General features: G+C 51.9%; 12 protein-coding genes across 12 annotated transcripts; 7 read left to right on the forward strand and 5 right to left on the reverse strand.

Moving 5' to 3' along the window:
* Window positions 1-39: 39 nt before the first annotated feature.
* Window positions 40-1,503, reverse strand: An16g00860 (uncharacterized protein; the record flags this gene model as incomplete). Its single annotated transcript, XM_001397362.1, has 1 exon — window positions 40-1,503. The coding sequence occupies one exon, from the start codon at window positions 1,501-1,503 to the stop codon at window positions 40-42; it is 1,464 nt and encodes a 487-aa protein (XP_001397399.1).
* A 215-nt stretch (window positions 1,504-1,718) lies between these two features.
* Window positions 1,719-2,544, reverse strand: An16g00870 (hypothetical protein; the record flags this gene model as incomplete). Its single annotated transcript, XM_059744894.1, has 3 exons — window positions 1,719-1,913; window positions 2,182-2,229; window positions 2,362-2,544. The coding sequence occupies 3 exons, from the start codon at window positions 2,542-2,544 to the stop codon at window positions 1,719-1,721; spliced, it is 426 nt and encodes a 141-aa protein (XP_059604745.1).
* Window positions 2,545-3,024: 480 nt separating this feature from the next.
* On the reverse strand, window positions 3,025-4,224 carry An16g00880 (hypothetical protein; the record flags this gene model as incomplete). The annotated part of the gene is made up of 4 exons (XM_059744895.1): window positions 3,025-3,092; window positions 3,145-3,359; window positions 3,413-3,554; window positions 3,816-4,224. 4 exons carry the CDS (start codon window positions 4,222-4,224, stop codon window positions 3,025-3,027), a joined length of 834 nt encoding a protein of 277 aa, XP_059604746.1.
* A 585-nt stretch (window positions 4,225-4,809) lies between these two features.
* Window positions 4,810-6,510, forward strand: An16g00890 (uncharacterized protein; the record flags this gene model as incomplete). Its single annotated transcript, XM_001397365.1, has 2 exons — window positions 4,810-5,992; window positions 6,044-6,510. 2 exons carry the CDS (start codon window positions 4,810-4,812, stop codon window positions 6,508-6,510), a joined length of 1,650 nt encoding a protein of 549 aa, XP_001397402.1.
* Window positions 6,511-6,741: 231 nt separating this feature from the next.
* On the forward strand, window positions 6,742-7,953 carry An16g00900 (uncharacterized protein; the record flags this gene model as incomplete). Its single annotated transcript, XM_001397366.3, has 3 exons — window positions 6,742-6,992; window positions 7,045-7,247; window positions 7,301-7,953. The coding sequence occupies 3 exons, from the start codon at window positions 6,742-6,744 to the stop codon at window positions 7,951-7,953; spliced, it is 1,107 nt and encodes a 368-aa protein (XP_001397403.3).
* Window positions 7,954-8,231: 278 nt separating this feature from the next.
* On the forward strand, window positions 8,232-9,563 carry An16g00910 (uncharacterized protein; the record flags this gene model as incomplete). Its single annotated transcript, XM_001397367.1, has 1 exon — window positions 8,232-9,563. One exon carries the CDS (start codon window positions 8,232-8,234, stop codon window positions 9,561-9,563), a length of 1,332 nt encoding a protein of 443 aa, XP_001397404.1.
* A 408-nt stretch (window positions 9,564-9,971) lies between these two features.
* Window positions 9,972-10,724, forward strand: An16g00920 (uncharacterized protein; the record flags this gene model as incomplete). Its single annotated transcript, XM_001397368.3, has 5 exons — window positions 9,972-10,018; window positions 10,071-10,183; window positions 10,247-10,410; window positions 10,485-10,625; window positions 10,689-10,724. 5 exons carry the CDS (start codon window positions 9,972-9,974, stop codon window positions 10,722-10,724), a joined length of 501 nt encoding a protein of 166 aa, XP_001397405.1.
* Window positions 10,725-11,997: 1,273 nt separating this feature from the next.
* Window positions 11,998-12,847, forward strand: An16g00930 (uncharacterized protein; the record flags this gene model as incomplete). The annotated part of the gene is made up of 3 exons (XM_001397369.3): window positions 11,998-12,075; window positions 12,145-12,382; window positions 12,459-12,847. The coding sequence occupies 3 exons, from the start codon at window positions 11,998-12,000 to the stop codon at window positions 12,845-12,847; spliced, it is 705 nt and encodes a 234-aa protein (XP_001397406.1).
* A 250-nt stretch (window positions 12,848-13,097) lies between these two features.
* Window positions 13,098-14,861, reverse strand: An16g00940 (uncharacterized protein; the record flags this gene model as incomplete). Its single annotated transcript, XM_001397370.1, has 5 exons — window positions 13,098-13,992; window positions 14,038-14,367; window positions 14,412-14,485; window positions 14,529-14,550; window positions 14,596-14,861. 5 exons carry the CDS (start codon window positions 14,859-14,861, stop codon window positions 13,098-13,100), a joined length of 1,587 nt encoding a protein of 528 aa, XP_001397407.1.
* A 468-nt stretch (window positions 14,862-15,329) lies between these two features.
* On the forward strand, window positions 15,330-16,170 carry An16g00950 (hypothetical protein; the record flags this gene model as incomplete). The annotated part of the gene is made up of 4 exons (XM_059744896.1): window positions 15,330-15,362; window positions 15,445-15,569; window positions 15,664-15,824; window positions 15,950-16,170. The coding sequence occupies 4 exons, from the start codon at window positions 15,330-15,332 to the stop codon at window positions 16,168-16,170; spliced, it is 540 nt and encodes a 179-aa protein (XP_059604747.1).
* Window positions 16,171-16,299: 129 nt separating this feature from the next.
* An16g00960 (uncharacterized protein) lies at window positions 16,300-17,472 on the forward strand (the record flags this gene model as incomplete). The annotated part of the gene is made up of 1 exon (XM_001397372.3): window positions 16,300-17,472. The coding sequence occupies one exon, from the start codon at window positions 16,300-16,302 to the stop codon at window positions 17,470-17,472; it is 1,173 nt and encodes a 390-aa protein (XP_001397409.1).
* Window positions 17,473-17,748: 276 nt separating this feature from the next.
* Window positions 17,749-18,151, reverse strand: An16g00970 (uncharacterized protein; the record flags this gene model as incomplete). The annotated part of the gene is made up of 3 exons (XM_059744897.1): window positions 17,749-17,820; window positions 17,896-17,945; window positions 17,986-18,151. 3 exons carry the CDS (start codon window positions 18,149-18,151, stop codon window positions 17,749-17,751), a joined length of 288 nt encoding a protein of 95 aa, XP_059604748.1.
* Window positions 18,152-18,327: the final 176 nt, after the last annotated feature.

Below are 18,327 nucleotides of genomic sequence, written 5' to 3' on the forward strand. Positions count from 1 at the left end.
GTCTACTGATACGCGTTAAATCGAACAGGTATCATCTGCTCATAGTTCAGCGCTTTCCGCATACTCTCCCGTCTTCACAAACGTCTCAATCACGCGAATCAACCGACCCAACTTGACGGCATCCTCCGCTCCCACAGTCAAGGCCGCATAACTGATCTCTTTCTTCGAGTCAATGACCCATGCGCTTATGATCAACTTTCCTTGTGCGATCTCCACCGCAAACTGTTCCTCAAACAGACTTCGTGAACACGGAATGAGTAAGCGTGAAAGAACCGCCGCTTCGTATAGCCCGCGCTGCATGAAATGATTCTTAAGAAGCCCCAAATGGTAAGATCCAGTAACGCGTGGATTCACGTCGACAATCAGAAGCTCCCCATTCGCGTCCGTCATGATATCAGCTCCTGCCGGTCCGTAGTACCCTTTGCTGTGCAGGGCTTTGGCCAAAGCTTCTATCGTAGATTTATACCGATCCTGGAACATGGGTTGCAAAGGGTACGACACGCACCCACCATTCCAGACTCCTTCCTGGTCGAAACGTTGCTGAGATGTTGCCAGGTACACTGGCCGGCCCTTCTTCGTAACGAAGAATGTCACTCCATGGGCCTCCCCTGGTATTAATTCCTGGATCACGAAGCTTGCGGGATACAATCGCTCATGCTCTTCATTGATTTTCTCAAGCACGTCTTTGAGGATGCTCCGCAACTCAACCACAGCAGTCTCTCTTTCTGATTCACTTCGGATGACGTATGTTCCATAGCCCGAGGTAGCAATCGATACTTTCACCACAAACGGGAGCCCTTGCTGCTGAACAGCTTGCAGCATCCTTTCGACCTCTGCATCGACGCCTGCTTTCCAAGACTTGATTGGTAGCGGGTCGATGATCTTGGATTTTGGTGTTGGCAGGCCGCTCACTGCTAACCAGCGCTTGGACAGGACCTCGTAAAGCATCTCTGGATCCACTGCATGATCGAACCTTGTGCAAGTGTGATCCTGTGGAACAATAAATACTGCACGCGAGTCGGGGGCTAACTGGCAATCGTGCATACCCCTAATAAATCGCACTTCAGGCCGTTGATCCGTGCTCAATTGATCGTAGAGGCGTACTACTTCGTCCTGAGAGGTTCTCAAGATGTTTGGAAGGTCTTCACCTCCATTCCCACTCAGGTCAATCATCGCAACAGGGGTACGACCAGCGATGAAAGAATATCGTTGAGCGATACTGCGCTTTTGTAGATTCGGCGCCTCCCCTTTTGTATGTGCACCAGGAAAGTTGGCAGCGTACACAAACCGTGCACCCGAAGGCAAGTTAATCTGGTCTCGGGGAAACTTGCAGGGGTGATCATAGGCGAGAACAATGTTTTGTGGGGTATCATTGTCCAATGAATATAGGTCATGCAAGGTACAGTCGAGTGTGATGGGAACTTTGGTAATGGGTGCCTTAGTCGAGGGATATGGCTCTGGCGGCACCAGTGGCAGTGGCTGGATGAGTGTCACAGCAGTCATCGTTTCAGTTAATTGAGAGCCTTGATGTTGTTTTCCTTGCACGTCTCTTTGATAGTTTCACCTGAGCGTCCAGTCCATGGGGATTTATGCGAGAGCCATCTTCATTCAGCCATAACACATGCCCCATTGCCCACGGAACAACGACATCAGGGCTGCCTAACCAGAATGGTTTCCTGTAGTTAGTCGACGTAAGGAGACGTCATGAGGGAAGTTGATTACCGTTCGCGGTCGAAATTTCCGCGGAAGTTCAAATCAAACTCGCCGCGGACCGAACCATCATGTAGCCTACCAGACAGGTAGATAACCAAAGATAGTACCAGTAGTGAAGCCGGTAGATTTCTCTTGGAGTCATTGATCCTTTTCCCGGTGCAGCAAGTGGGCGGGCGATTTCCCCACGCCTGAGATGGGTCCTGCAGATCGATGCAACCTTGGGACGTTGTGGGCTCGGGTATATCGGGACCCGCATTTGGCAGGCTAAGATGTACCAATATGTTCGTGAAGATCCTGTGTGAAAAAGTTTCAGCTTCAATAAACGTCGCATTCAAGGCCCCATTCAAGCACCCATTTCAACATAATGAATAACTTTTACACAGCCAATTGAGCTGTTACACAGAAAAGGGGATTTTGGGCTGGGGTGAATGGGAAAATTGGAAGAAAGCGTGAAGAGAAGGAAAGTACCATCGGAGACGCCCATCTCTTGGCTCCACCAGTACAATGACTAGTTGCCTACTGCAGCAGTTTTGCTTCCCTCAGTAGCCTAACCCTACCATTCTAACAAACCACTAGATTGATTGGACTCGCAGCAAAGCTCTTTAGCTAGACATGTACGGGACTGGTTTCCGTTCTGTTCTTTCACACCTCCGGAAATGGTCGACAGCTACCGCAGGCGTCCAGGGTGGCTTGATGCCTATGGTAACCCTCTTCGCCATATCCAATAATGGCCAAGGGCTCCACTATGGACAATGAAATGTCAGGATGCTCTCTAGCGTGGCCCGTGCCTTTGCTTGGGCTGATATTGAACCATGGCTTAATGGCGCACATCAACCATGGCGTCTTCGCTGAGACTCTCGGAGCTGTAGGTTAGCAGTACCGAATCACAAACAAAAAGACTCTAGAATCCCGTACATTAGCCTCCATTCCCACAAGAGCATACGTCAAAGTCATTAGACACCCTCCTGCTTCTCACCCCCTGAGTAAGGACTTTGTGGGACGCGCAAGAAGCGGCCCATTAAATCTTGGTATCATCTCGGTGTCCCCGAAACTCTAGACTGCATCCGCACGGAGAGAAGCGATTTACCTATTCAGCTCACACTGCGGTAGCATCTCACCAACGTGAATTTCACATCAAAGCTGAGATCACACGATTACATACCCGGTTCGCCGAAAATTGAATGTAGTCATTCACCGGAGGCAAATAGCATGATGTTCAATTTCGTTCTAGAGGGAGATGTCAGCTGTACAAATGGATCGAGCCATAAGAGCTGGCCTTCCTCATTATAAGCTTACATCTTGGCAGCTAAATTAGCTTTCAGAGTCAGAACTAAGCCAGCCTGTGTGACATCCTGACTGTACGTAGACGTTCAAGGCACCTGCAACGGACAATCATGTTATGATTCATGCAGTCCGACACCCTCCACTCACCATGGACATCCGGCGCAGATATGGGTATACCACAATTAGTTCCACCGGGATGTTCCATTTGCCTTTGCACAACATAGCCATGGAATATGTAGGAGCCCAGCGGGCTTGAAATACATCTGGAAAGGCCTTCGCCGCCCGGCTTTCGGAGGATAGCGCATAAGGTCGACTGCCGTAACCTCCGCTTGTTGCACAAGCCTTGAATCTGGGGAGGATGACTGGGGATGTGTAACAACCCCATACTCTGAACTGACGACTCTAACCTTCTCACCATCTTGGCATCGGAAGTTCCTGCGCCAACGAGGGGTTATTGCATGAGCAGCGATAGTAAACTTGATCCCAAGCGTCAGAGGGATGTTCCGGATACCCTCCGAATGGAACCGAGCCAGTACACCCTCCGAGAGAACAAGATTCTATTAACAAGTTGTAATACAGCGGTAGTCATGCGTTGGAGGGGAAGAAACCTTTGATCGACTTGTCAATCAACTGCGGCTTAATGAGAAGCTTATATAGAGACCTTTGGCTTGCCTCAGAAGGCATCATTCTCAAGCTCGATCACGACAGGACCCACCAACAGATCAACAGCCCAATAGTTAAGCTCCATTATGCATGTACTGCTTCTGCTCATTTCAATAACATGCTAACAAGCCAATTAGCATCAACATGAGATTTACCTTGCTTGCATCTATGGCCCTCCTGGGTCTTGCCCTGGCTGCTGCAACGGAGCCCAACACCGACGACGTTGGCAGTACCAAGGTCACTGATGGCACTCTCGATGTATGAGACCTCGCCCACATCCTCATCTGCAAATCTAATCGTCTTGGACTCACCAGGTGATTTATTGTGGCGAACGTTGCGAATACGACTGGGAATGTCGTCGCGGAAACCGCTGCCACGAATGCCGCAAGCAACACCATGAAGTGAGTAAATTTTGTTCACTGCTAATCTGATTATTAACTGATATATACTAGCGCTATGGCCGCTGCCGCGAGCGATATGACTGAGACGGTAGTCGAAAACGCCTGGTAAGGTGATGTCTCCGGGACATGGCTGATGGCGGATTGAATGGTGAAATTGAAACATTGTCTTTATCTATGCTCAGGCACTGAAGGAATGATATTTTCACTCAATATATATCCCTACAATGTTATACAGCGGATGGAATCGTATTACTGCTTCCACGCTGCAGGGAACCCGACTGCAGTGGAAGGAATACACAATGCGAGAGCCACAGGCGAGTGGACCTTGTACCTGGGGTACGAGTTGGGACATGTCAAGAAGTACCGTTCACGAGGCTGAAGGGGTGGAGAAGATGAATGTAGACCTATGAGGGGTAGTGAGTTGTATGATATCTAGACCGAGTGAACATTGCAGCGCAAGAACTGTCAATATATTGTCCACCAGTAGAGTAGTCTACTAGCACTTCGACAGTAAGGATCTAGACTGTGCCAAAACTTGGAAGTTGTGCTGGCGGACTCTATTTATTGAAGATACATAAGACCAGTTCATGAAACGCGTCTGATGTGTGAAATGTTGGGTGTGACTGGTCTATGTGATACGGAATTATTCCGGCATCGGATATCACCTCAACGTAGCCGAGGAAGCGCATGTATAAAGGCCATCGAATGGCCTCTTCTGTTGAATATATTGAACCTACAATTATCCACAATGCGAGTCTACTCATCGATCGACTCCAGCAATGCCCTCGCCTTCCACAACGGTCGCGTATATACCATCAACAGCGACCAACCCTGGGCCGAGGCATTCATTGTATCCCCGACGGGGATCATCGAACACATTGGTAGCAACGCAGATATCTTGGAAATAGCCTCGGCTCGCGGCCTCATCCAGTATGACCTTCGCCAGCGCTTCGTCATGCCGGGCATCCACGACGCCCATACCCACCTTCTCGTCGCCGGCCTCCAAGCGCTGAACGAAGCCCGCATCGGCTTCGACTCCACACCCGACAACCTCACGTCTCGACTCGCGAGGGGTTCGTGCGCATGCGCCTACGCTAATGTCACAGGGGACTGGCTTATCGGAAACTTCTACCAGGCCAGCCATTTCCCCAACGGCGTGCCCGATCGCAAATACCTAGATGGTCAGTACCCGGACCAACCCGTGCTCATCCGCGAAGTCTCCTGCCATCGGATCTTATTGAACACGGCCGGGCTCATTCGTGCGGGAATCGATCCTAATGGTGCCCCGGATCCAGATGGCGGGTACTACGTCCGCCGACAAGACGGGATAACTCTGACGGGGGAAGTAGTGGAGAACGCCATGACAGCTGTCTTTGACTGTCTGCCTATTCCGCCCTTGGCGCATGTCAAACGCGCGATCCACCATGCGGTGTCTATATGCCATAAATTCGGGATCACATCGTGCCAGGAAGCGTCGGCAAATACCCTGTACCTACATGCTGTGCGAGAATTGGAGTTGGAGAACCGGCTGGATCTAGATATCCATACGCATATTGTGTCCGCACCGGTATACTTTGCCATGGAGCCACAGGACAGCCTGGCTGGATTGATCGATGTGGCGGAGGGGTTCAGAAGCCGACATGTGCATACTCAGTTTGTGAAGTTCTGGCTGGATGGCGCACCTCTGCCTCCGGAATTCACGCAGGCGGATCTGGATGCGAATGGTCAGCCAATCCCCACACATTTGGCAGTCGATAAGGATTTCCTCTATAAAGCCGTGAAAAAATACGATGGCCGGGGCATGACATGTAAACTGCACGTCGCCGGCGAGGGATCTGCTCGACTCGCGCTGGATGTCATCGCCAAGGTCCGGGAAGGGAATCCGGTTGGTCCCAGACACGAGCTTGCCCATTGCAATGCCGTGCACAAAGGTATGTTTATTACAGCTTTCTGTATGGCTTCACGGGCTAATAAAGTGTCAGATGACATCGCGCGGTTTGCTCCGTTAAACGTGACGGCGGAAATGTCACCCGCCATCTTCCATCACGATGTAGTGGAAGAGTATCCCGAACTCAACAAATGGGCGTTCAACGGGGTGCTTGCGTCGGGCGCACTCATGACCATTGGCTCGGACTGGATGCTCCCTGAGACGCCATCATTATTTGACGCCCTTGCTGCGATTGTTGAACGCGTCCGATACAAACCTGGAGGGAGATGCCGGCGTCTCGCGTTGGGGGAGACGGCAATGCAACGCGGAGGAGAGATCCTTTGTCGCGTGCTGACGCTCAGCGGAGCAGAGGCTGTTGGGGTGCATCATCGCACTGGCAGTTTGGAAGTGGGCAAGGTGGCCAATTTCATTGTTGTTGATCGGGACTTGAGCCAAGGGAATTTCAAGGGTGCGAACGTGCTGGAGACGTGGTTTGAGGGGAGGAAGGTGTACCAGGCGTAAGGCTGACGGAGATTGTACGTCCTGCCAACCAGTAAGTAGCGTTGGTCAAACTGTTGAATGGAATCATTATTGAATCGAGGCCGCGTACACACCATGAACAACTGTTGCTGCCTGTTGGAACCCCAACGTTAAGCCAGCGTCTATATAGCCAGGGTCCCCGCACTAACACAACTAACCGAACCGGGCTGAACCTCAACACCTTTCATAATCTTACCTCTGAACACCACAGACATGCCTGATAATACCCAGCTGCTCGAGTTTATAGCGCAAAAGCGTTTCCACCAGCGGATTGTCTTGCCTGCTACTACAGAGCATGGGCGTCTCGCGGTTACCTACGCAGACATCGGGCCCCAAACAAAGAAAGATGGCTCACCCACCCCAACTATGCTGCTGATTCAGGGGATGGCAGGATCACGGCTCTGGTGCTGCCAGAAAGACCACCTAGCCAACAAACTGGGGGTCAGAATGTTATCCATCGACCGGTATTCTTTTTCACCTATATCTACCGTTCATAAATGAAAGCTGACAACATAGGCCCGGCATTGGCGGGTCAACTCCCGTCCCCCCTGAAAAACGAGTCAAAGTATGGCTGGAAACAGTGTCAGCTGTGCTGGAACATCTATCCATCAAGCATGTCGTCCCGATATCTCACAGTGCCGGCACTATCTACCTCTTGAACTTACTATCTCGTCGGCGCGACCTTCTCTGGCCGAAAATGCCATTGGCAGTACTGATGGGTTAGCTTGTTTTCTGCCATCAATTAAACTCACAAGCAGGCTAATATTCGCAGCTCCGTGGGTGGAGCCCAAATACTCGGACATTCTCTCCTTACAAATGGCCAAAATGCTGCCTACTGGCGTCCTGAAGCAATGGAACAAGGTGATGAAATTCGTGGTCACCAAAGCAGCGCCTTCTCTCAGTTCGAGTGTGGATATTCTCTCCTCGATGGGCGGCAGTATCCCCCGTGGGTCCACAGAAGACATTAATCACCGTGAACCCAACCTCACGGCAGATGAGATAGGCCCACGGACCGCCAAACAGTTGGAGAACTTGTGCATTGAGTATATTTTCCTGGAAGATACCACAGGAATGAACGATGAGGCTGTCGTCTGCCTGAAGAAGACAGCCGGGTTGTGGGGAGCCTGCGAAGATCTGCCTATCTATATCCGCTGGCTGGTGCAGGCCGAAGAATGGTACAAACAAGGCCACCCGGAGGAGCAGGAACCTTTGCAGGTCAAGGCCATTTTTGCGGAGAAGGATGGGATGATTGGACCCCAGGGACAGAAATACTTCGAGAACTGCTTTGCCCCTATCAATCTCAATAATGTGGTTTCTTTTCAGTCGGTCATGGAGAAAGGGACAGGACATGACACCCTCTGGGCCTCGGAAACAGGAGCATTTCTGAAGGTGATGGAAGATATTAAAGAGGCAACATCTCAATAATTTTGTCCTTGAAAGCCAGCATGATGAATGGGCTTTCCTTCCCTCTCTGTGCTGCTCACTTGGACTGCATGAACAGCAGGCGCCCATCCGAATATCCGAGAATGCCCCATTTGTCAGCAAAACCCGAACCCGAAAATGTCACCATCGGAGGGTCCATTAATAATTCATTATAACCTCAATGACGCGCTGGGTATAAAACCCATCCCGCCATTGTTCATCATGTCTCATTCGCTACAGCAATTGCCTTTGATTCCCTTTCTTCAGATCTCCTCTACGCCATGGGTTCCGTGAATCAAGCCCCCCGTGTGATTCCCTCCACGGAGACCCCCTACTTCACCCCCGCCAACAACGGCGGCGAGGCCCTCAACCCCGCCGATCCCAACACTCCCACGCTCTTCCGCCCCTTGAAGATTCGCAATGTGACCCTCAAGAACCGCGTCGTCGTCTCGCCCATGTGCATGTACTCCGCCGAAAGCGATCCCTCCTCTCCCTTCGTCGGCGCCCTCACGGATTACCACATTGCCCACCTGGGCCAATTCGCTCTGAAAGGCGCCGGTCTCGTCTTCGTCGAAGCCCAGGCTGTCCAGCCCAACGGGCGCATTTCCCCCAACGATGCGGGTCTGTGGGAACATTCCCCGGAATCGGAACAATTCAAGAGTCTGCAGCGCGTGGTGCGCTTCTGTCACAGCCAGGGTGCCAAGGTAGCCGTTCAGCTCGCCCACGCGGGTCGCAAGGCGAGCGTACTCCCTCCGTGGATTGGCGTGCAGGCCAAGAAGCCTTGCGTCAAGGCGGACGAGAGCACGGGCGGATTCCCGTCCGACGTGGTCGGGCCCAGCGGTGGTGCGGACCAGGCCTGGGATGGAACTGGCGAGGGATACTGGGCGCCTCGGGCCTTGACGGTCGAGGAGATCAAGGAGATAGTGCAAGCCTTCGCCAAGAGTGCGGAGACTGCTATCCGGGCGGGCGTTGATGTGATCGAGGTCCACGCTGCTCACGGATATCTGATCAACCAGTTCTTGAGCCCGGTGACCAACAAGCGGACGGACGAGTATGGAGGCAGCTTCGAGAACCGCACGCGCATTCTCCGGGAAGTCATGACGGCCATTCGGGCGGCCGTCCCCAGCGGTACCCCATTGTTCCTGAGAATCAGCGCAACGGAATGGCTGGACGGACAAGATGTTGCGGCGGAATCGGGCAGCTGGAACGTCGACAGCTCGCTCAAGCTTTTGCCTCTGCTTCCGGAACTCGGAGTCGACCTCTTGGATGTCAGCTCCGGAGGTAACCACCATAGCCAGAAGATTAACATTCACACCAACTATCACATTGACTTGGCCGCACAGTTGCGCAAAGCCATCCATGCGACCGGCGCGAAGACGCTGGTGGGCGCGGTCGGATTCATCACCGAAGCCGACCAGGCTCGGGGACTCGTGGAAGGCGCCGACGAGGCTCACGCCGCTAATGCGACGGTATCTGGACCGGAGCCCGTGGCAGATTTGGTGTTGATGGCACGGCAATTCATGCGTGAGCCGGAATGGGTGATGAACGCGGCGAAGAAGCTGGGGGCAAAGGTGGAGGTACCGGTGCAGTTCTGGCGGGCTGGACTGGTTTGATCAATGTGCGATCTAGATATTAGACTAGATTAGAGACCTAAATAATCAAGTATCGCAATAGAGAGAGCTAAGAAATTTACTACTCCGCAGCGACATTTGAATTGCCGAGCCGACCCGAGCAAGACGGCGGCACACGGAGACCTCCGAGCAGGGCAGGATCCGAGCAGAGCTACTTACTCCTTCGGGATAACATCGCGCAATCCAGAACCTTGGGGGCGCCACCGACTAATGGATAGTTGTGATTTAGTTGCAGTTGGGGTAAGTCTAACTAGTTAAGTAGCTACTTATTAATGATTGATTTCTCCCACCCACCATTCACTACCCCGCAGTTCCCTCTCTTCGACATCAACCAACAACTTCCCCATCCCTTGATTCCCTTCCAATACCCTCCCACCCGCACTATTAACCATGGCTCTCAAACCCGGCGATTCCTTCCCTTCGGATGTTGTCTTCCAGTGCGTTTAATAATGTATAAGCAATCTCAATATATATCTAACAAACAGCCAGGTACATTCCCTGGAGCGAAGACAAGGGCGAGATCACCGCATGCGGCATCCCTATTAACTACAACGCCTCGAAAGAATGGGCCGATAAGAAGGTTGTTCTATTCTCCGTGCCTGGTATGGTCCCACCCCAATCTACTGCTTAATATAATTTCCCGACCAACAGAATATTTGTGATAGGTGCCTTCACCCCCACCTGCTCCATCAACCATGTCCCCGGCTACATCCAGAACCTTCCTCAGCTGAAGGAGAAGGGCGTGCAAGTCGTTGCCGTGATCGCGTCCAATGATCCTTTTGTCATGAGCGCTTGGGGAAAGGCGAATAATGTCAAAGGTGATGATATTGTGAGTCTTGAAGCCCTCTTGGTATTTACTTTTGTTGTACTCCTGTTCCTTGGCTTATGGTATTTCGATGATAGCTTTTCTTGACTGATCCTGATGCGCGCTTCTCGAACAACCTTGGCTGGGCGAGTGGTGGTCGCACCGGGCGGTTTGCCATTGTCATTGATCATGGCAAGGTGACCTATGCGCAGATTGAGACTGAGAAGGGTGCTGTTAAGGTATGTTCCTCCTTTATCTTTCCGCCTTGTTAGGTGTTGGGAAGTGCATACTGATAGATGTAGGTCTCGGGCGCTGATGCTATCCTGGCGAATTTGTGAATGTTGAGCGTTCACTAGATGGGATGCAGTAGAATCACCATGGTTGCCATTTGTTATGTTCCTTCTTAGCGAGTGAGCAAGATACAAATAGCTAGTCACGAATCTCAAAGCCTTCGAAGATGATTTCTACGTTCTACCACGTTTTGCCGTACGGAGTATTGCAGGGCAGAGTCTAGCGGGTTTCTCCCAATCCTGACTGGACCAACAGAGCTCAGAGCCCATTATATTATTGACCGAAGGTTACATTTTCCACACACTGGAATGCGCATTCACTCACCCCTCAGACCAGAAGTTGGTCCTAACTGACCTTTGTCTGCACCGATTTCTGGCAATGAAGGCTGTCAGCGTCGAATAGGTACGTCTTCTGGAGCGGACGATGGAGCTGGGGGCATCGTGAAAGAAGTAGCAAAAGCCTCAGAAGAATGCATGGACCGAATCACACAGGTCTTTATTATCAACGGGTGGTTATGTGAGTAGTGGCAGCGGAGCATTGGGACCGGCCTATTGCGAAGTTTCCAGGTCATTTGGGGGTAGCATGGTAGCGCTTCACAAGAAGTGACACATGAATCAATATCGTTATTCTTGTCCCTCAAGTACATTTACTGTGCCCCAATTAAACTTGTTGGTACCTATCGCAGGTAGATGAGGAAGGGAATTGCCAGAAGCAAAATGGCACACAACGAAGGTAGTATATGTTCATCTCCAAAGACAGAACCGCAGTGCTAAATTGTATTTGCGCTCGAGTCGGTCAAGAACTAATTCTCATGCGACCATCCATCGATTCGACTCAATTAAGGAACTCTATCTATACTCCGTACCGAGGCAATCCGATCAGCGAGCTAGTCCCACAGCCCATCAGACTATTGCGGTCACCCGGACAAATGGAGAGATAGACAACCGGGTCCTCGCACTAAAATGCTGACAGGATTATCAATCTTAGCCGGACATAAGCATACTGCCTCCGCAGCCAGTAGCAGCACTCAAATGCACCAGCATGCCTTGATTTGAAGCAATAGAAAACCGCCGACCAGGATCGAAGCCAACTGAATGATAAACCCTTCAGGGATCGATGCCTGACGCTAGTCCCTTCTGGGGAAAGTCTCCTATGCCCCTCAGTGATTATTCAGCACTCACCCCCACCAGAGCTTCGCCTGTTTAGTGTTATGATGAAACCCCGCCATGGACCCTTTAAATACGATCCCTTTCCTCACAAAGTAGCAGACTTCATACCCCTCAATTGACATTCAATTAACAAGATAACAATACCTTCAAAATGGCCCCTAAAGTTCTCGTCGTCCTCAGCTCCCACGACCACCACAATGCCAACAACGAACCCACCGGCTGGTTCCTGGTACGCCCTTTCTCCTCCACTTCTCAAGGCCGTACACCCTCACCCACTAACATGATCACAATTCTATAGCCCGAATTCGCCCACCCCTGGGATGTCCTCCACTCCAAGACCGAGCTCGTAATTGCCTCCCCAGCCGGCGGCAAGGCCCCACTGGACCCGGGCTCCATTGAAATGTTCAAGGAGGACCCCGTGTCCCAGAAATTCCTCAAGGAGCAGGAATCCCTCTGGACCAACACCGTCAAGCTGTCGGATGTTGTGTCCCGGGTTTCTGAATTCGATGCCATCTTCTACGTTGGTGGTCATGGACGTATGTATTCCTTCATACCCTACGACTCCCCTCTATAGAGAGAGAGAGAGAGAGAGAGATGCTGAGAAAGGTATAGCCATGTACGACCTCTACAGCGACAAGACCTCCCTGGCCCTTATCCAGGCCTTCGCTGTGGCCAAGAAGCCCGTCGCAGCTGTGTGCCATGGTCCCGCGGTGCTGGTGAACGCTACTACGCCCTCCGGAACCGCGTTGCTGAAGGGTGCCGAGGTCACTGCGTTCTCGAATACCGAGGAGGATCAGGTGCAGTTGAGCTCTATCATGCCGTTTATGTTGGAGGATGAGTTGAAGCGCGTGGGAGCTACGTTTGTCAAGGCTGAGCAGCCGTGGGCTGAGAAGGTGGTCGTGTCGCAGGTTGCTGAGCTCGGTGGTGCAGTGATTACCGGTCAGAACCCGGCTAGTGCAACTGGGGTTGGAAAGGCCATTTTGACGGCTTTGGGGTTGTAAGTGGAGTCTGTGTGATGTGAGGGTTGTAATGGTGGGTTGTTATGGATAATGTAATTCCGACATAATGACAATGATATATCCTATGTTGTTTTACATATCGACTTACGGTGGTGCCAATATTGAGTGTGATTGACAAATCTAATTCTCTCATCTAAAGTTGATCAACAGTATTGCACTTCTGAACGCCCAGACTGTCTCAGGTCATGGAGATACACAGACTTGGGAACCAAGTACACAACGGCAACGCTTTTCAACCCTGCTTGACAAATTGCTCCTGAACCTCCAAACTATGCTTCGCGAACTGACTCTTCGCGCGGATCCGCTCCCCATAAAACACAAACAATAACGGCACACTACAGAACACTGTTGCCAATGCCGCCAACAATGAAGCTGCGACATTCGCTCCCAGCCCGTCAAACATCTGCCGCGTGAAGAGCGGAAATGCCCCCGACATCCCTGCTCGAACCAACTGCACCGCCGCTGTGCCACTCGCTGAATAGCTCAGATAACTATCGGCCAGATAGCCATATAGAACGGTGTCGAATTCATTCAACGCATATCCAATGAACACCAGGGAAAGCGTAGGGACAATCCAGTGGATATTTTCTGCCTGCGGGGGAATCGTCCATGCGAACCACCAGAGCCCAATCGCAAAGGCAGGAGCCCCAATGGCCAGTCCGGTCAGTTTATCTTCTGGTTTGACGGGCTCGGAGGCTGCGTGTTTGGCGTCGATGATTCGAAAGTCGAGGATGCGAGTGAGAGTGCTGAAACAAACACCAACACCCACGGCGAGGAAAGGAAGAGCTGCAGCTGATGGAGTGAAACCCATGCTCTCGTAGATGGGCTGGAGTGCCTCGGTGAAGATATAGACCAACGCGAAGGAGAACGCGATCATCATGGCCATCGTGAAGATGAGAAGCTCACCGAAGAAGAGCTGCAGGGGTCGGAAGAGCGAGACCTTGACGAAGGTGCGGAGGTCAGGGGAGTGATCGTGATTAAGAGGCTGTAGGCTGTCGTGGCCCGTTTCGTGGCGAATGCGTGAGACCTCTTTGGCCAGGAGCAGGGCGGGCCGTGATTCCCGGATGAGCAGGAAGAACGCGCTCATGACAGCCAGGATGATCGTATATATGTAAAACACCCAGCGCCTACTCAGTCAGAGCTTGTCTCGCGAAACGGATCAGAAGACGTACCAGTGTAGGATTTCAACAACAAGGATGCTGATGATTGGACCGATTAGAAGACCGACGTTCGAGGCAATGGTCCAGAGGAAAGTGGTCCAGATGCGAGATCGCGAGTTGAACATGTCCTCATTGCTGCCGCTGCCAACAGTGTATGGAATAGCACTCAAGAAGCCACCGACGATGCGACAGATGACCACGGCGACTAATGAATGAACAAGCCCAATTATTAGGCAACACACCGCACTACCGGTGCTGCTGATAAAATATAGCTTTTTGCGTCCAAAGCACTCGGACCACGGAGGGAAGACAATCGCGCCGACAACCTGCCCCATGAGAAATCTATGAGGTCAGTCAGGTACTATCAGAAGTCTGGAAGAACGTACAATGTCACAAAGCAAAAGGTGCACAAAGTATTTCCAATATTGTATTCACTTTGGGCCTCTGAAGCCGCCGATGTCTATGGTCATTAGAAAGGCCACACTGTTGGATGAGGAACATACCCCAGCAGTACTCGTAGCGGTCCTATGTCTGTTAGCAGTGCATCAACATTGAGGTGTCAACACATACACAAAGAGATCCAGCAGAAAGATCAACCCAATGTCGTACACCTTGCGGGTTGCGCTCCAGTTGCGGGGATGATTCTTGTTGCCCTTTGCCCACCGGACATATTGTCCATCTGGCGTGAACTCCAGGTCATTTTTCAGCAGGTACTCATCCATGTCCTGAGTCCGATTGACGTGGTTCGCTTTTGATGAACCTGCTGTAGTACCCCCTCCGTTTGCCGATTTATAGTCACAGGGGACTATATGTAGTTCGTTCTCAATGGGGGCCATGTCTACCGGACATATCTAAAAGTAGATCGACCTTGGTTTCAGTCGATCATCCCTGTAAGGTGAATCTCCCCTGGTCCGCGACATGTAGTACTTAGATAGTGCGTAGCACGCGTCAGGCTCTGAATGTGGTAGAGGATCATCGTGCATTGAGTTACTTTGCGTGTCCGCCAAAGAGCTTATGTGGATAAAACTCGTTTCCACCCTACCAATCAAGGGGTGCGCCATGATCTGGAGATATGTGCAGGTGATGGCCCAGCACGCAAAAAGAGGCTGAATTGGAAGTTTGGAGCACTGCTGGGGGCACGCGGGGTTTATGGAAACGTATCTCTCGAAGAACTCGAGCATTCATTGGACGGCACTGGGTTGGGGCAAGGAAACCAACGTGATTCTAGGAAAGTGAAAGGAAGACAGTCCAAACTACTGATTGTATGAGAGGAATGCGTGCGCAGCACATTCCAATTGACTGAAATGGACCGATCCATATTCTACGTGGCCAGTGCAGTGGGAGGGCTGCAAGGGACAGGCAGATGACGAGTGATCTGCACAAGGCATTCCGTTCCAGTGTATTGCGGAAATTCTGGAGACAGCAACGGTACTTTATGTGCTTGAGGTGGTTCCCCGGAGTTTTCCTATACTTCATCGGCTGCCTTATGTACCTGGTGCATCTGCCTGTTTCAGAGTGTGGCAAGATCGAATAAGCATCAGCTGGTGTGCGGCCGGTTTAGTGGCTAGCTAGAGTTGCGATGGTGAGTTTGCAGATCGAGAGGTAGAAAGTTCAATATAATCTCCATGATGGTTTCAGTTCCCCTGCTGCTTGTCGTAAAGATGGATTCGTCACAGATGTCCCTCGCAGGCAACTAAAGTGGAGTAGACGCATAATCTTGGTTAACCAGCTCCTGAAGCTGGGGTATAGGAAACGCATCGTGAGCAAGTGTTCCATTGCGAGGAAAAAGAGCCAGGGGCGTAAGTGCAACTACCTGTTCAATAACTTGTGCAGCTCAACCTGTAACATGCAAATGCAGCAGAGCACGCCTCTACTGAATATTCGATTCCTAAGGAGCGTGGGAGGTTGTATTGCAGGCTGTAAGTGGGCATAGACATTGGTGGACCGTCATCGATGGGGAAAGAGCATTGGCTCAACCGGAACAGTGGACGTATGAATGAACGACCACGCGAACGTTACCCTGTCCAGGGAAGTCCCCATATCAAGAAACGACCCTGTGGAATGTTGATGACATCCCAACGGGGCAACTGGTTGGGGCTGGTCCAGCACCCCACATCGGGCAAGCATAAGGGCGATCCCCCCTGAGTTCACCGCCTGCCCTTCCCCCGCCGATTCTGCCGGACCCCGCAGAAGCAGCAGCTGCAGGACATCCCCTCAACACAACATCTTATTAGCCATTCTCCATTATCAGCTACCACTTCTTTCACCGACAGCATGCCCCCTCACGAAGGACTCGTCCACCCCAAAGAATATGACATCAAAGACAGCAATGTCGAATTGATCGGTTCCGACCTTGACCACCGTGTCAAATACAACTCCGCCGCTACCGAGCCCGCTTGGAACAACGGATCCATCGGCCAGGAGCCGGGTCTGTTCGTGTGGAGGATTGAGAACTTCGAGGTTATACCATGGCCCAAGGAGCGGACGGGCGAATTCTACAACGGGGATAGCTACATTGTCCTGCATTCGTACAAGGTGGGGGACAAGCTGGGTCATGACATCTTCTTCTGGCTGGGCAGTAAGACCACCCAGGATGAAGCCGGTACAGCCGCTTACAAGACGGTCGAGCTGGATGAATTTCTGCATGGCACCGCGACGCAGCATCGCGAGATTGAACAGGAGCCATCGGAGGAATTCCTGGGACTGTTCCGGCACATCTCCATCCGGTCGGGCGGCGTGCGATCAGGATTCCACCACGTCGAGCCTGAAGCACCCAAGGAGATCCTGACCTTGCTTCGCGTATTCAAGCATCCCACTGTGGGTCGCTCGATTATCGTGCACGAGGTGGAGCCCACCTGGCAAAGCCTGGACGAGAACGATGTGTTCGTCTTGGACAAGGGTGATAAGATCTGGGTCTGGCAGGGAAAGAACTGCAGCCCCATGGAAAAGGCCAAGGCTGCGCAGGTGGTCAATGATATGACGCTGGCTAAGCATATTGATGTCGAGGTTCTGTCCCAGCTCGAGTCGCGCTCCAGGGTCATTGTGGACTTGCTGGGAGGCAAGGAGGCCGACCCGGCCACATTCCAGGCTCCGCGACCGGGGCGTTTTGCCAAACGCACGGACGAGGGCAGCGATGTGCGGTCACGCAAGCTCTTTAGACTGAGTGACTCGTCCGGCACACTCACCTTCGACCTGGTCAAAGATGGCCAGCGTGTGAGCAAATCTGACTTGGTTGGAAACGATGTTTTCCTCTACGATGTCGGCAACAGGCTGTGGGTCTGGCAGGGATCCGAGGCCAGCCAGCGTGAGAAAGCGCTGTGGCTCAAGGTTGCCCAACACTACGTCCGTCAGCTGCAAAACCAACTCCCAGAGGCACACTACATCCCGATCGCCAAGGTCGTGGAGGGCTACGAGAGCCCAGCGTTCATGAGAGCCATCGAGGCCTAGGTATGTTGCTGTATAGGCCATAATTTTGTAACAAATATATGCCACTCTTCTTGTATAGCTGAAAGAAGCATTCACTATTCCGGACACAGAATATCGGAGCGGCAGGTTCAGCCCGAATAGTCCAGTGTCTAGGGCAGTATATGCCAGCATTAGGCCAGTACATCAGAACCTCGAACAATTGATGCCCTAGGCCACATCAAATAATATTGGAAAAATAATCTAATAAGCACTTCGTTCTAAAAGAACGCGACTGCCGTTCGCCACAAAAGCAGCCGATCACCGAGTAACTCCAAACTCCGCATTGTACACCAGCAGTCCGGAACCCCCGTTTATACATCCTCTTATTCCCTAAGCCAACCGTAGCTGTATAAAGAACTGTCAGCACAGACGAATCAACAGATCACCCGATCATCATCCACATACCTTATCCTCGAATCTACCATCTCCCTCTTCGTCCCCCGCCAAATCCCCCTCTGCCACCAGGCGGCCCAAACCCTCCTCCTCTCCGCCCACCAAAGCCACCACCAGGAGGACCGTGTGGTCTTCCGTAGGAATGCATCGGCATGCCCCCGCCACCACCGTAGTGCGGGCGCGGGGGAGGATACCCGTAGCCACCGCCCATACCCATGCTAGGGTATGTCCGCCGGTTGCGGCCCATGAGAGACATGCACAGGCCCATGGTAGTATTGTTGGGGTTTTAAACGTAGGATTTGGAATAATACAAGATTTAGATTATTTTTTCAGAGTGGTTGGAAAGGAATTATGTCTTTGTTGAACTGAAATGGACCTGGTGTTTGAGTAGGTAGGGCAAGGGATAAATACAGGCCTCGTCAGTCATGGCGTCATCCATCAGCC

Source organism: Aspergillus niger (genome assembly GCF_000002855.4).
Source record: "Aspergillus niger supercontig An16".
NCBI lineage: Eukaryota > Fungi > Ascomycota > Eurotiomycetes > Eurotiales > Aspergillaceae > Aspergillus > Aspergillus niger.